This window comes from Melospiza georgiana, chromosome 1 (assembly GCF_028018845.1).
Source record: "Melospiza georgiana isolate bMelGeo1 chromosome 1, bMelGeo1.pri, whole genome shotgun sequence".
Taxonomy (NCBI): Eukaryota; Metazoa; Chordata; class Aves; order Passeriformes; family Passerellidae; genus Melospiza; species Melospiza georgiana.
This window is the reverse complement of record NC_080430.1, coordinates 23,855,896-23,872,238: the sequence shown is the minus strand read 5'-3', so window position 1 is coordinate 23,872,238 and position 16,343 is coordinate 23,855,896. Positions and strand designations below refer to the sequence as shown.

Below are 16,343 nucleotides of genomic sequence, written 5' to 3'. Positions count from 1 at the left end.
CACACACCTACAAGGTTCAAAATGTCTAGTGTACTGATATATTGACATATCTATTACTGATATATATAATCCAGTGTACTATAGGCTTAAAACTGTAAAATAAATGGATCAATTACTTTACAAGTTTTAATTTGCACGTATCATTTAGTCCATCTGCCTCTCCATCACAGTAAGTTTGGGGGTTTTGTTAACAAAAATGCAAAAACATTTCAGAAAGTGTAATTTCTCAGTTAGTCCTCAGTTGCTGGAAATTCAATAATGGAGCCAAAATTGTTACAAATGGACTATCCCAGCACAGGACTGGCAAGCCAAAATGCAGAGCATTCATCTGTACCACATAAAAAATTACTGTATTCATCTGCACAGAGCTGGGAATTTGCATTGAGATGCTTCCTCAGAATGCCACTCAAGTCATTGCAGAAGCACTAGTTTCAAAAATGGAATAAGTTATTTTGTAAATAATATCAGCCTTTCTTGTCCCTTCTATCTGTAATGACATTACATGAATTCTTGTCCACTCAGAACTAAACTGGACTGCCACTGTATGTCACACAGCATCTTCCAAACTTCCCAGAGCAAGTACTTTCAGCAAATGGCAATTAGAATTATATTTCATTAAGTAGTAAAAGTACTGTTCACCAATCTCTTAAACCACTCAGGTCTCAGTAGTGATTTCTAAATTCATTCCTTATCCTCATTAACCAGAGTGACTCAAATTACATCAAGAATACAAGAAAGATGTTTAATTTCACATTTTGGTGTAGCCATAAGTGAAGAAACCAAATATCCACTTCAATCCACAACTTCTAATAAAACAAAATTAATTTATGCATATTTAAGGAGTATAGCAATACGAACACACTTTCCATACCCTACAGGGAACTGACTACAATAAAAAATTACGCGAGTAGACAAGTAGAAAGTGTCTTCTCTGGACATACTAAGTCAGACAGAAGAAGAAGGGAAATAGTGTGCAAAATCTCATCCAATTCCTTTATTTCCACTCTCAAAATGAATGGATTATTTTATGCCCACTCACTCCAAAAGTGATTGTTGCCTGAGACAAACTTACCTCAATGGTGTAAGCTGGGGTGTGTTTGATAATTTCTCCACTATGCAAAGTCCTGATAATAGCAAAGTCAGCAGTAGCAGCTCCTCCCCTTCGACTGCTGCATGTGGATATTTCATCACTTCGAGATCGATCACTTTCAATCCCATCTTGTATTGATTCTTCATCTTTGATGTTTGCTGTTTTCTTCTTCTTTTTTTGCTTCTTTGATCCATTTTGACCATCAGTTTGTGCCTTCCGCTGCCTAAATTGGGCAAGCTGTAGAGAAGACAAAATCTTGTTAAAGGTGAGTTTTCCTCTTTATTACTAATGACATCCTCTACAAAGCCTTACCCACTATTCTACAGAAAGCTTCCAATTAATCACTAGTGAAAACAAGGTGGAAGTTAGTATTGCATATGTGAGACAGACCCAGATTATTTTTCCATTTAGATACTTTGCTTTGACAAAATCTTAAATGTAAACCAACACCCAGTTAATTAATTCCTTTTCAGCTCCATACTCAAAAGTTACTGTTCCATAGACTGATACCTAAAAATCAAGACATTCAAAGGTAAAGGTACAAATGTCATTATAAAGGACAAACACAATGAAATAACCTGATCTCATTTTTCAATTTCATAGGAACTTTAAAATAATTTACAGAAATTCCTTTTAATTTTTATTTCAGAGACAGCTAAAAGCAAACTTCTCTTCAAGCAAGTATAATATGAGGCTTTTAAAAAAGTTTGCTATAACACAGTTACTGAAAACACAGAGAAATAGCAAAGTGGCAAAATACTTAGTAAGGGAATACTCTAAAACCAGAAAGTGAGCAGATTACAAGACACACTACCTTGTAGCAAAACATGCTGATGAACAAAAAGTCACAGGTGAGCCAGGCACACAGTTTAAAAACCAATTAGTATATAAGCTATTCAAATACAGTAAGACACTGCCTTTTGAAGAGCTTATCACTTTTAATCACTTTACAGTGGTTTACACAAGAAAATCCATTTAATTTTTTTTTCTTAACAAGAACAGAAGTTTTGTTCAAATAAGTAAAACAAGCACATTGGGGTTTACCAATTAAAATTCAAAACTAAAAAGATCTTATCAATAAAATCTGAAAACAAGAATCATTACTTTCCAGTTGAACCATCCAACATTATGTACTACAATACATTTCATAAATGTAGCTCCAGCATACAAATAAAGACCCTAAAACTTTAAATTTTCAACATCAACTAATACTCAAATACCATGGTTTTTTTAATAAACATGCTGCAATTGTAAGAAAACAAATATAGAAAAGACAGCATTTGTTTGTGATATTCACCAGTCGAGAAAGCCAGGCTTCCATCCAACTTCTTCAGGAACATCCAAAGTGAACAGGACACACGGATCCCCTTTCCCAGTCACTGTTTGGTTACAGTGGAAGACGCCACCTGAAGGGTTTTCTAGCTCTCATCTGGCCCCAAGAGAGCTGAGAAGCCCCAGTCTAAATGCACCACTGAGAGATCAGCTCTGACTTGTGGCTGATTTATGCTTTTGTCCTTTTATTTGTATTTCTTCGTGGGTTTCTTCAGCCTCCTCTCCTTTCTTAGGACGACAGCTTGGCATATGGCTCCTGCTCTGTTTAGAGGAGGAGGACCTGAACATGTGCTGAGCCAAATATGCTCACCTAAGTACTTAATACTTACCTCCTCCCTACTACTTTTCTAATTAGTTCAATTTTGTGATTTTTTTCTATTTTTAAAATACGTATCTTTTGTTATTTCAAAAAAACCCCAGTAAATTCAAAAATTCTAAACAAGAAAAGAAAGGTCTCCTTCTACTTCAAAGTTTAAGAGAAAAAAACCCCCAAAAGAGCCAATCAACCACCCCTAAACCCAAATAAAGAGAGATTAAGTTTCTCAAAATTATTTAATTTCTCAAAAATGGGAAGGGAAAAGGTTTCAGTTGTTTGCTTAGGATATTACTACATTCTCCTCTAAAACTGTAAGTTTATCTCAATAAAATACTTTCAGTTTGTCCAAAAGAAAAGCAGAATTTGTTCAAAAGTTCCAATGATAGAAAGCAAACAACCTGACTTCAAGTGTAACTACAGAGAGATTTTGCTTTTTTAATGTTTTATTTCTAAGTAATAAACAACATGTAGTGCCACTGGTCAAGAACTCTCTTCCCCAACTTGATTGAAATCTTCTGTAATGGAAAGTTAAGTTGGCTTTTTAAAAGCAGCTTTACAGTCTTTATTTGTCTACAAAATTAGATGTGTAGCTCAAGGACAAATGAATTACTCCCTGTCTCTCTTCAAGTATTTTGCATATTTCAACTGAAGCATCTGGGCATGGCAGATTTCCCTCCTTTCAAAGTTGTCGACTTTCACTTCTTAAGAATTAACAGATTAAAACCTATCATGGCAGTTATAAGCAGATCCTGCTTTTTTTCTGTTTAAACACTGATGAAGATGAGCACATATGAAAGCTAAACACATGTGAAAACGAAAATGTTACATTCCTGTATTACACAAGTTCTCAACTGACAAATTCCACTTGAGGATCTAGGACTTTGGAAATAACTGCACTAGTAGTGACGGATGCATGAACAAATCATAGCACTTTTAACCCCATACATTCAGGTACACAAAGAACTGTCCAGCTACTAATGCAATATGACTTTAAATTCCTATTTTTAATCAAATTTTAAAAGCTAGAAATAAGAGAAGCAGCACAGCAAAAAGCAACTGCTGACCAAACACATTTTGTGATGCTCATATCAAAACAAGGGAGTCTCAGATACCAAATTCCTTCTCATGAACTACAGTCGAGGATCTATCATTGTTCCAATGACAAGGAGGGAAAAGTCCACAGCAGTCATGGAAGCCAAGGAAAACAAATTCTTTACAACTAAAATTTTCAATTAAAAATACTTCCAGATTTTGTATTTCTAGAAAAATAGATTTTACTGGTGTGAACAAAATGTGAAACAAATACACTCTGATACAGTGCCTTATCCTCTCTTCCAGACACACCAGCTTAATTATGCCACAACTAAGCCTGTGGAGAACTCAATGCTGCTTCCATCAGTTCTGAATCTGCAGTTTTGAAACAATTCAATGTCAAGTCTCTGCTGAGTTACAAAACTTGTGAGCAAGAGCCAAGAATGCAAACGCGGGAGGTACTCATGGAGGAGGAAGGATGCAAGGAAACAGAAGCTGAAGGACATTTAGAACAGACTCTCTGCATTGATGCACCTCTGAGAGCCAACAGAGAATGAGCACCTTACCCTGGGAAAGCATTGGGAACACAGTCAGCCATGATCCACTTAACACATTTCTAGCACATATGAAAACCAATCCAGAGCATTTTTAACACTATTGACCTATCTGTCAGGACATTGCCTCCCGCTTGTCCATCATGCTGGTAAGATCTTGCTTGGATCCTGCAAGCAGTACTGAATTCTGTTAAAAATTTGATCTGTATTTTTCAGCAGTAAAGAACAATCTATTTTGCTCCTCAACTCTCAGCTTTTCCAACTAAATAAACGAACAACTTGCAATTCCCAGCTCACAGGTTTTTTCAAGTCCTGCTTCTGGGCAAAACCCCAAAACCCCAATACTCTTGGAAACAGGCATGTTCACTTCATAGCATTTAGAAAAACAAAATTATTGTCTGAAATATTCCTATCAAATCTCCAGCGTACAATGAACCAAGAATGAAAATGTGTTTCTTTCCTTTTAATGCATAAAAAGGGACAATAAAATTGTGCCGGAAGAATTACTTGGTAATTTCCAGATTTTCAGAAGTGTCATTTACAACAGCTACTCAGCTTTTCACCAGTTTGGAAAATGGATATTAGCAATAAATTCTGTCACAAGATGTTGTTTCTTATAAACAGAAAAATACTGAGAGTCACCAGCGTTTTCTCACTCTCTGGTGGTCACAAGAGAGCAGCATGCAGACTGACAATAGGTATACTTTTCAAAACAATTTCCCGCAGCAAAAGAATAATTGAATAGAAGAACTTAGGTATTTAGATGATATATGCATTTATCTAGTTCTAATTATAACTTCCTACTAATTAATCCCAAATCAATATACTACAGCACCAATTCCCACATCACAGACTGCACCAAAATTACCAACACCCTGGTACAACATTATCTTCACTTTTAAATGCCAGTATGCTCCAACTGGCAGAAAGTCAGAAATGCAGAGAAGAATCAATCGCTGTTAGGAACTAAATACTTACCCTTGAGACAGAAGGGAACTAACTTGCAGAGTGGAGGGGATTACTTGTGTAAATCATGTAAGTTATGACAGTTAATGTACTGCTATAATTACAACAGCAGCATTATTTATTTATTCAGCTACCTTCAGCAGATTCTGACCTCTGGCACTTGTGCCAGCAATCTGGATTGCTGGGTAACACTGTCCATTGATTAGTTTCAAATATGGTATGACTGAACTATTTCTAGAGTAAAAGTCCATGGTAAAATAAAATTTGGCTCCAACATAATGTGAAACTTAATCTCTTAAGCACTTTTTAAAAAGTCTGAACAAAAGCTGCAACATTTAATCACTGCCTATACACCAGTAGAAGACAATACTGAAAAATATCACTGAAAAGCAATGAAGCTATATTTGTAAAGCATCAAAAGCTATATTTTTAGTTCACATGCATAAAATACTTTTTAGAACAGAAACACATTCTGCATCATTTAAAACTGGATGTTGCTTTATGAATGCTTGTTATTCCTTAACATTCTCAGATAAGGTAAGAGATCTGGACAGCCTCATTTTCAGAGATATTACAGTCAACAGAAATTGAAAGTGCTCAGTGCTTCCAAGGAAGAATGTTAGGAAATACTATAAAACATATTTGCTGCAGTTACTGAAAAAAAAAAGCCTTCTAATTGTGAAGAAATTCATAGCACATCCTGTACAAGTATAGCTGTACAGTCACACTTCATGTACCTGTAAACAAACATTATTAGATTCAAACTTCAACTTTCCAAAATCAAACTCATTTCCATTTCATAGCTACAGAAAGAGAAGGGTCTGTTCATCTCCCACAGCTTCTCAAGTACAAACCCCTATTTCTTTGTTTATATTCATTCAAAGAAAAAGTATAAAAGGATGAGTCACAAACTTACAGACTGACAACAAAGAACCTCAGACAAGCTGCTACAAGCAAGCAATTACACGTTTTTATTTTTTACACAGTACAAAAAAGCATCAATGGAGATTCACATCATGATTTTGCATTTCTCAACCACTATAACTTCAAAAGATGTTTCAGACACTGCTTAAACTTCAGATTAGTAAGTCCTCACAGACAGGGACTTATTCTGTGTCAGAAGTTCTCAAACAGTCTGGTGTCCAATGAGAAATGTTCTGTGCTGGCCCAGGTCATATTTAGATCACTCATCCAATGTAAGAAGACAAGGACTTCTGAACCTTCTGGTCTCTAGCTAAAAACAGTAGTTAATGCCTGAAAGACAAACTGATAGCCTTGTAATATTCTTTATAGATAATCTGGATGATAAAACTGAATACATCTTAAGGAAGTTCATGGATCACAACATGGTGGAAAGCCAGATACAGCAGAAGGAAGAACCGCCATACAGTGAGACCTCAACGTGCTGGAAGCTGAAGCCAACAAGAACTGCATGTGAGTTAATAAAAATAAACCTCACGTCCTGCACCCAGGATGGAATTATCCCACATCACAGAGCAGCTGGGACTGACAGGGGTGGTGTGTAGCTCCGTTGAAGAGCTAACCTAGCAAGCTACCCCAGAGCAAGCAGCATGCCCTGGCAGCAATGAAGAGAAACAAACCATAAAACTTTGAAATGGCTCTCAATGCCTACCACAGTAAATGACTAAAACATCAGTTTGGTGATTAAATACTTACGGTATGGCTGAAAACCCCCCAGGCAATCCCATTTCGTAGAACAGAATTCGATAACAATAATACCATTTGTTATGACTGCCTCACAATACAGCAGAAAAAGCCCAGTAAGTCTAACAAACAAATCCTGGCTTCAGTGCTTCAATGCAAACACTTTATTTAAGTGTAGAAAGCATACTTTAAATTCTCTATTTAGCAGACTGAAAGTCTCTACAGGAACAGTATCTGCAACTGAGCATAATGAGGGTAAGAAAAAGTGAAATAGAATCCTTTGTCAGGTGTTGCTTGAAACTTTCCACCAACATAAAAGCCACAAATTTGCCTCAGAAAGGTATAGTTATTCTTCATATAGAGCAAATGCTACAAAATCCACTTTAAGCTGCACCTTAATGTATAGCATGCATTGTGGCAAACTGTACTGTGTAAGTGGTAACTATGACATATCCCAGATGCAGACAGACCGTGGCTGCAAGTACACAGGAACACTTGGATATATCATGAAACTCATCATGAGAGATCATAACCAGTCCTGTAATAGAAAGGCTCAGGCTTTCCTAATGATATTGCTCCTAATCCCCCATCACTGAATGACAGTAACACATAAACTCTGAAAGATTACTGAGAGTGAAAGTGAAACCAAAATATGTAGACTGAGACAGACAGCCACCTGTCTTAAAAGGTGAAGGACTAATTTTAGAATCACCTGCCCTAGTAATGATACAGCAAGTGCCTACTCCCTTTGACCACGGGTAAGTAATTATTCCTACAGAGGATTTCAGTAACACAAAAAGAACAAAAAGCAGAGCCCATTGGTAGGATTTGTTTTGATCATTTATTAAGCACATATACGTCCTAAGAATCCTTGACTGGGGCGTTCTGCAAATCAGTAGTGACCAACTAAAAAAGCCAACCTGAATTTGAAATTTTGGCATTGTTTAAAAGTTGGACATTTGCTGTGGTTAAAGCTTATCCATCCCACCTTACCCTGGACAACTGAAAAAATATCTGCCATAATCTCTCTTTCACCCATGAGAGAGTCATGGAGACAGCAACACTGAGATTTAGGCAGTAAATCTCACTTGAGCTGTTTAAAACTCATCTGCTGTTAGGCTATCGAGTTTTGTAAAAGCTAGTCTGTCCCCTGAAGAGATGCTGAACAGTTAACTGGCATTAGAGAAGAAAGTGTCACTTTGTCACTTTTGTCATATTCTCAGAAGATCTAAGCACTAAGGGTTGTCTTGGCAAAGCACTGACTCCTCAAGTATAGGCAAGTTTATAGTGCCTGCTTCTTCTGGGTTCCTGATATCTATACTAAGCAAAGGATACTGAAAGTAAGATGAATGAAAAATTGCCAACACAGAGAATAAACAGATGTCTTTCTAGTGAAGTCTACTGATTGTATTCTGCTAATCAACAAATAAGAGAGTATCACAACTCTTTTTAAATCCTGAGATAAAAACCCACTAAAAGAAGATAAATGAGCAAGCAACCTGCAAATACTTTAAACATATTATGTCACATAGCTGAAAAGCCAACCTGTAAGTAAAGAATTAATGTTCTTTGCAAGTTTCAATCTGCTTATCTGTTGAGCCAAACAGAGCTTTAGGTTATTTGTTCTATTCAACAGATGCTGAGTTTACAAAATGGGTAACATTAGGCTGAATGAACAAGAAATAATCACCCAGAAATGAAGAATTTTCAATCTACTGATTTTTGTGTTGCACTCACAGCCAGGATTTCCCAAACAACTTGAACAAGACCTCAGAATGTCTCCCCTTATGGAAACTTAAGTGGCTTATGAGTACTAGTTGATGACAATAAGAATAAGAAAATTTCCAAAGAAGAAATCCTAGTGTCTTCCTAAATAAAAGCCTGAGAGTCTTTCAGCTTCAGAGACAGCCATTCCTTTGGAGTTCTCTGAAGAAAACCAATGGGATTATCAGTTTACAATTATAGATAGCTATGGTATCTTGAGGGACAGCACAGGATAATGAGAGGAACAGCACCTCGGGCAATTCTTTTTAGCCAGTCTTTATCAAGTTAAGAGTACTGCTGGCAGTGCTAATTACCAAGGGCGCTGAACTGGAATGAACCCCGCCAGATGGCACTGTGAGCTGGAAAGCCTCAGAATTAGTGCGGTTCTGATCTGGTCTGCTCTTCCCTGTCCCAAGAGTTTAAATAGGAACAGATCTAGGACCAGCTAAGTTCATTACAGCTGGGTTATTTTCTGGACACAGAATGGAAGTTAAGTGTATGAAAATTCACTCTAAGTGAGGTTACAATGACTGACACAAGTATACCAAGCACATTTCAATGCTGGACTGCTTCAACAAAAGCAATGCCTTAAATTAACTTCTAAAAAAAGTTGCTCAACTGGTCTTTAACTAAACTGCTTCTACTTAAATGATTTATATACTGATCCTAACTACTTTGTCATTTTACTCTTCTCATATTAAATGCTGCCTCCCTCTGGTGATAATGAGGGTCAAAAAATCATCTGACCCACATTGGTACCAAATGCCCCCAAAGCCAAGAGGAAATAACTGGATTGGGACAAGCTGTTAGTGACAAAAATGAGAGGCCAACAGAAGCTTGTTTCGTGCTGCTTTCTAGAAAAACCACAGGTCATCCATACTTGAAGCCTGAAACATTAGGATCTTCGGCCAACCAGGCTCAAGGTGCTGACATAACAGCGACCCTCATTTTCCCTACATTAAGTGATGAGAGTCACCAGTTGGGTGCTGTCTCCAAAGGCATTGTCTATCAGACACTTTTGCCAGGTTTCAGAGGCTCAGTAACAATAGGAAGGCAAAAGAGTTTTGCACCAACAGAAACACACTCTTGCTCCACCAGGTTTCTGTTTAACACCAGCTTTTAATTAAAAACTGGATCCTGAAATTATCTTCAGCTAGGCTGAAAAAACCCCAAATGGCACTAAGTCAATTCTTCAATGTCCTAAAAACTTTTGAAACAACTTTTGGAGGGGAGGTGGGGAAGTAGGAGGACTTATCACAATGTATCAAATGGATTCACAAACATGTTAAAGAAAAATGTTTCTTCCTCTACTCCCTAAACTCTTCTAAAATAATCCAACTTGCCATAGTAAGTAAATTCCAGGCCAGAGCAAAAGTTTTGCTGAATAAATTTTAATAATGGTAAAAAATATGTTACAATTAATTTTAACTTTTATAAAAGAATGAGGGAAGAAAGGTTTTACTACTTTGCTAAATTGCAAGTTTTTAATAACTTATGTTTTCCACTAATTTTTGAACTAGAAAACTTCACTGCTTTGCCATGTCGTCCTTCATATCTCACAAGAGTCTTTTGAAAATTTACACCCAGAAGATGGCTTTATATGTTAATTCATTCTTAAAAACTCATTCTAATATGAGATTTAGATACTCTGAAAGCATTAGTTGTTTTCCATACAGTTACAGTACAGTTCATTGGACTGTATGAACACGTTATCCTTTAGAAAAAAAAGTATCAATATTTATCTTCAGGCACTTTTCTGGGGTGTTTTGGTATCCACCTCAGGCTATGGGTAACTTCAGCTGCGGCATCCATTCAAGAACAGTAATCTCAAGGAGTGCAGGACCCTAAACAAGATGTAAATGTAGATGAGATTCTATTAACTGAAACAGCTGCTGTTTTAAAGGTGTAAGTCTACACTATGATTTTAGTATCAGTTTCCCATGAATGAAAGCCCAGGATGCAATACGTTTTGCTGACACAAACAAAATACAGACTTTAGGAAGTGCACAGAAGATTTGATCTCTGGTGTTTTAAGTCAAGCTATCAAATGATCATATCTTAGTAACACTTAACAGCTGAACAATAAGTGGTAGAGGCTGTGACAGGCAGAATAATACATAGAATTTTGAGCTCCAAAAGGAGCCACAACCCTACCCATTCATGTTCTTGATGTGTAACAACATGTTACCCCTTCATCTTAATGACAAGTTGTCAAAATAAAAAGTTTCAGATATTGTGTTAAAACTTAAGAATAACTAATAAAATTAAGCCACTGGTTGGATGTATTAGACTAAATTAGGTAGGGCACACATGATACATAACACCAACCAAATGGAAGTTAGATTGCTGTGTGTTTCTACTGCCTTAAGGCATACACAGCAATCAAGACAAAGCTTGTGCTCAATAAATCTGATCAGATGAAGACATAGGTAAAAAAAAAAGCAAACAACTAAAAAACAATCAAAAATGCCTGGAACTTGCAAAAGGCATCACATCTTAAAGCCTTTGGAACAGATTAATTGCCTACAAAACACACTTGATAGAAAAATCATTAGACAGAGGCCATAATTAGTACAATACTTCATAAAGGTGAACTCCTTAGCAAGTTTCTGCATTGACATTTTTTGTAAGGTTGTACAATTATAAATATGTTTAAGATTTTATTTTTCTCCCACTCCATTCTTGATGAATTCAGCCTTGTGAAACAAGTTATCTTCTGAAATTAAAAGGCAGATACTGCCCTCCTGAGCAGAAGGCAAAAAGCACTTAAGCATTAAGACTATGTACTAGGTTGCAATTTTATATCTGCTATTTCTTTCAATATTGTGTTTGATTCAACAAAATTGTAGGGTTAGGCTTTACATTTACAGCAGTTGATTCCTACAGACCCAGAAAAGTCCAGTGAGTTACAAATAGGATCAACTTTTCTCATTCTTACCTGCAGAATCATACCTCATGAACTGTTCACAACTGAATATTTAAATGAACCATAGAGATGAATATGCCACAGACCACAAGAAATTCAAAAAGTAATGGATTTGCACTCATAGTGAGCTTCAGTCAGGCTTATGAAAAAATAAACCCCAAATATATATTTTAAAGCATAGTAGCAAATTAGAGGCTAAATATAAGCATTAAAACATTAATCTATTCAGAATTTCAATTTCTGGAATGTAGCAGAGTCATCAGACATATACCGGTATGTATCACCAAAATAAATTTATCAACAATCTGAGCATTGCTTAGGTAATAGCTTCAATTTATTTCTTCTTAAAGCAACTGGTTTAACACCTGTTCTTTAATAAGTCTATAGTTGTATCAGCTGTGTGACTAAATATAGTTAAATCAACAGCTGGAGACGCCTTTAATTAATCCCTTGGAGTTCTTACAGGGTAACTATTTTAAGAAAACAACTACAATACAGTAACATGGCTAAGCATATAAGCATATTAATTCCACTATATTTAGGTCTTAAAAAATACTCAATTCAGAAGAAATGTCTTACAGAATAGGTACAGCATAAAAAGCAAAGAAACTATGTAATTAAATACTAGAAGCAGTCAGCAAATTTCTGCCTTGTTCTGTAACTTTTTTCCTATGCTGCTCTTCTTCCCCAAAAAATAACCTTAGGAAAACATTCCTGAGACTGCAAGGCAGTGAAGAAGTGAGTCTACCTTTTCCTTGAGCCCAAAGCAAGGCTAAATCTCAATCTAAATTTTGGTAATAATGGATGGAAAGAGGCGAGTCTGATTCTGGTAAAAGAGAAATTATTTTCATATCTCCTATGTGCTAATTTTTCTTCTCAATTATAATTTTCTTTGTATTAAACACACATAACTGCCATTTACCGCATCCTAGAACACAGATTTTAGCCCTCATTTTTAACAGGAATCTGAGAGGGGAAAGAAGTTATGTACCACACTGAACTTCATAGACAAGCAGAACAAGCCTGGTATTTCAAACAGGAGTTCACAGGGTTTCTCTAAAAGCATTTTAAACTCTAGGTAAGAGCAGTCCTAAATACTTTATGGTCTTTTGACTTTAATACCTCTGAAACTACTTACTTTGTGGCATAACATTCTTTATTATCAGCACGATAAAGGTGTCAAATCAGAGTAATTTTTTTCAAGAAAACTTTAAACAACTTCTGCGACCACAAAACAACACTGACTGCTTAATGAGAACAAGTGTTCTTCTTATTACTACTAAAAATCCCACACTCTAACTTCCCAATTAATATCAAAACCCATATAGAGTAATTAACACAAGATATTGAGACGATGAAATTTAAATTACCATATAAATGTTATATTTAATTCAGAAACACACAAAAATCATCACCCATGACCATCTGTGCATGCCAGTTAGAAGGCAACTCTAAAAATACAAAAGCATGCAGAAGCATCAGCTGCCAGTAACTCCACACAGTGCTTGCCAATCAAATTATTGGCAACCTGCAAGTTTGAATGTAACACAGACACTTCATTCTACTTATCAATTCTTACCTGTTTAAAAGTTAAGGTTGACATTTTTAATTTTTATAAAGATTGAACTATTAACACTAAAACTATGAAATGAGAAAATAAAAAGCTTTGACAAGTAATGATTCTCGTGTTTCTAATAATGTTATCCTAAATACAAATTACTTACACTCTATTTGATTTTGAGCATTACCAGACTCATTTATGTTTTTGCTTACATGCATTTATGTAAGAAATAACTATAAGAAAAATCTATATGTTTTCAACTGAAGAAAAATCCCCAGAATAAATTCACTTGTTTTATAGCACTACTTCAAGTGGGTTTCTAGTAAAACACTTGAAATCCATTTTCCTCACACAACTAGTTACATGGACATTATGGTCCAAGTTGAAGAGGTGCTCTTCCCCAGCCTAAATTGATGAAGATAACACCTAAAAATACAGACTTATTTTAGGGAGCATGGAAAGTGTGAAACAGTATCATAAATTATCATAATTGCTAGTCATCTTACTACATTACATCAGAAATATGCAGTTTTTATATAATCCTTTTGTTGTACAGATTAACCCAGCTCCTTAGGATACTGAACTACTGAGTATATACCTATTTATTTGCATTTTTTAAAATTACCTTTATATTGTCTAATCTGGCACGGTGAAATCAAATATTTGAATGTGATTTTCCCAACACAAAGGATTATTTTATTGCAGTTGGTTGGGAAGAAAAAATTTGTATCCATCTATTTCCTCCATTCTCCCACCACCCCAATATATGCTGCCATGAAATAATTACATGGGGAGGAGCAGGAGAGAGGTAAAACAGTACCCCTTAACTTCTCAATCAGTATTTGATCACATCAGCCCATTATCATCCAGATAACAGCTAAGATGCAATTAAATAACATAATTCTGTTCCTCAAGTTATTCTTACCTTGTTTCAGGTAAAACCCAAGAGTATTACCTACCCAAGTTGACCACATTAGAAAAGCACAACTTGGCTTAAAGAAGTTGTGACAAAAAATATTCCAAAATTTGGATTGTAGGCAGAAATCAATTTTGGGGGTCCTCTTCCTGTTTTAGGATATGAAAACAACATTGCTGACCACTACTGAGAAATGCAGGATCCCTTCCTGACTTCAAAGTGGATCACACTTGTATCACCTCTTTCTCTTAGTCACTGGAACATTCTCTAGGCTACTTTTACAGCCCTGTAATGAAATGGAATCAAAAATTCCTCCCTTCTGCCAATGGGAAAGGGTGTGAACTTTCCTCTACCATCTTTCATGCTGCTAAGACTTCATGACTTTTCTGCCAGCCTGTTCTTTCAGACTGCCAAAGTGTCTCTGATAAGAAGCCCTATACCTCAATTCATTAACCTCTCCCTAAGGCAGTATCATCCACGAGCACACAGCAGGCACACTCCCTCCAGTGCAGGTCATTTACAAAATATCCAACTTTACACCTGAAGAACACTACGTACCACCAGCTGGACTTCGCTTCAGCAATCTGAGCACAGCAGTCCAGCTAATTTTCTGCCCACCTTGCACACCATGAATCCTAGCCACCTATCTCCAGTTTGTACAAACAGCCTCTAAGAGATCACATTAAATGCCTTCCTAAAGTCAAGGTAAGCAACACCCACCATTCTCTCCCCATCTATTGGGACATTCAGTTTATTACAGAGGACAATTAACTTGCCCTTGATAAATTCCAATCATGCTCTTGGCCTTTCTGTGCCTGAACACGGCTTCCAGGAAGATCTGCTCCATCATCTTCCAGACACCAAAGCCAGGCTGACCTGCCTACAGATCCTGATACTCCTTCTCACCTTCCTTGAATATGGAGCTGATGTTTGCTTTTTTCCTCCTGCTTCATTTGAAATCTCTGAAGGCAATGACCTTTCAAAGGTGAGCAAAGAAACAGCCTTATAACAATAGCACCCAGCTTATGCAGGATGCTGGGACGCACTGTACTCAATCCCATAAATGTTTTTACATCAAAATTGCTTAAGTGGTCCCCAGTTTGTATAGAGGATAATACATCAGCCTTCCAATTCTGCCATTAAACTCAAGGACCTGTAAAGCCCAAGGACAGTCCTTACCACAAAGAAGCAAAAAAAGCCTTAAGTGTTGCTTCCACATCCTTTTGTACCAGATTATTTTGAAGTCTAAGCCTCTTTACCACGTTTACCACCCACTTCAGTTTAGTACTGTGTACATACAAACACACATTCTTTCCACAGCTAATAATGTAAACACTGAGTGACACAGGCTCTGTGGAAGACTGAATGACCACCTACTTAGAGAGTAAGCCATTAAAACAAATAATGCTAAGTCAAATTTTCTTTTCATTTGTAACATAAAACGATGATTGTACCTTAACCAAGTCTTTAGTTTGCTTATAAGATGATGTCACACAGTGTCAAAAATCTTTAACACTTTCAGCAAGTTCTGTCAGATCAGCCCTAGTTACCTAAAAGGGGTCTCCTGTTAACAGTTGTGCAGATCCCCAAGGACCTGAATGTTGACAATTCATTCAGAGAAGTCTGTTTCATTTAAAGAACAGTCTCTGCCAGTCTTTTGAGACTCCCTAATGAGTATATAGAGTCTTACTGATAACTGCAGGATAACTGCAGCTGTGGTTACAGTGTATTATCAAGCATCAATGTGGCTTCCAGGGGGCCAAGGCTGGGGATAATCAACTGCTTCTCAAAAATCGTGAATACTGGTTAGAATCCCACAATGAAAATCCTGACGCATCTACAGAAAATTGTAGTCAGGCAACTACTACATCCTGTGGGATACTAATCAATACTCCATTCCAGCTCCCATAGTTCCTCTTTCCACAACACACTGCAATTATCCAACCGCAAATTCTAATCAGTTAACTTTAAATAACTACCATTTCTAGAGCACAGGGCTTTAAATATGCAACAATACTGCAACATGTAAAGAACTGCATGGAGAGAATCTGTATCTGAAGAGGCTTTGCCCAGACTTCTCTAGGCAGCTAATGCAAGAAAACTTGAATGACAAAAGCATTTGTCATTAGTGCTGATGCTTCAAGAAAGGGGCTGCAGCCCACTGCATGTTTTTTCTGATCAGCAGAAGTCCTGAACTGCCCAACAATGCACATTTTTCCTT

The 16,343-nt window shown here is 36.6% G+C and overlaps 1 protein-coding gene across 1 annotated transcript in view; it reads right to left on the bottom strand.

The window, feature by feature from the left end:
• AKAP9 (A-kinase anchoring protein 9) overlaps positions 1 to 16,343 on the bottom strand; it is a 106,006-nt gene that overhangs the window by 79,706 nt on the left and 9,957 nt on the right. Inside the window, exon 2 of the mRNA XM_058033603.1 lies at positions 1,073 to 1,327. Coding sequence (XP_057889586.1) covers positions 1,073 to 1,327 — 255 coding nt within the window. The remainder of the gene's footprint in view (positions 1 to 1,072; positions 1,328 to 16,343) is intronic.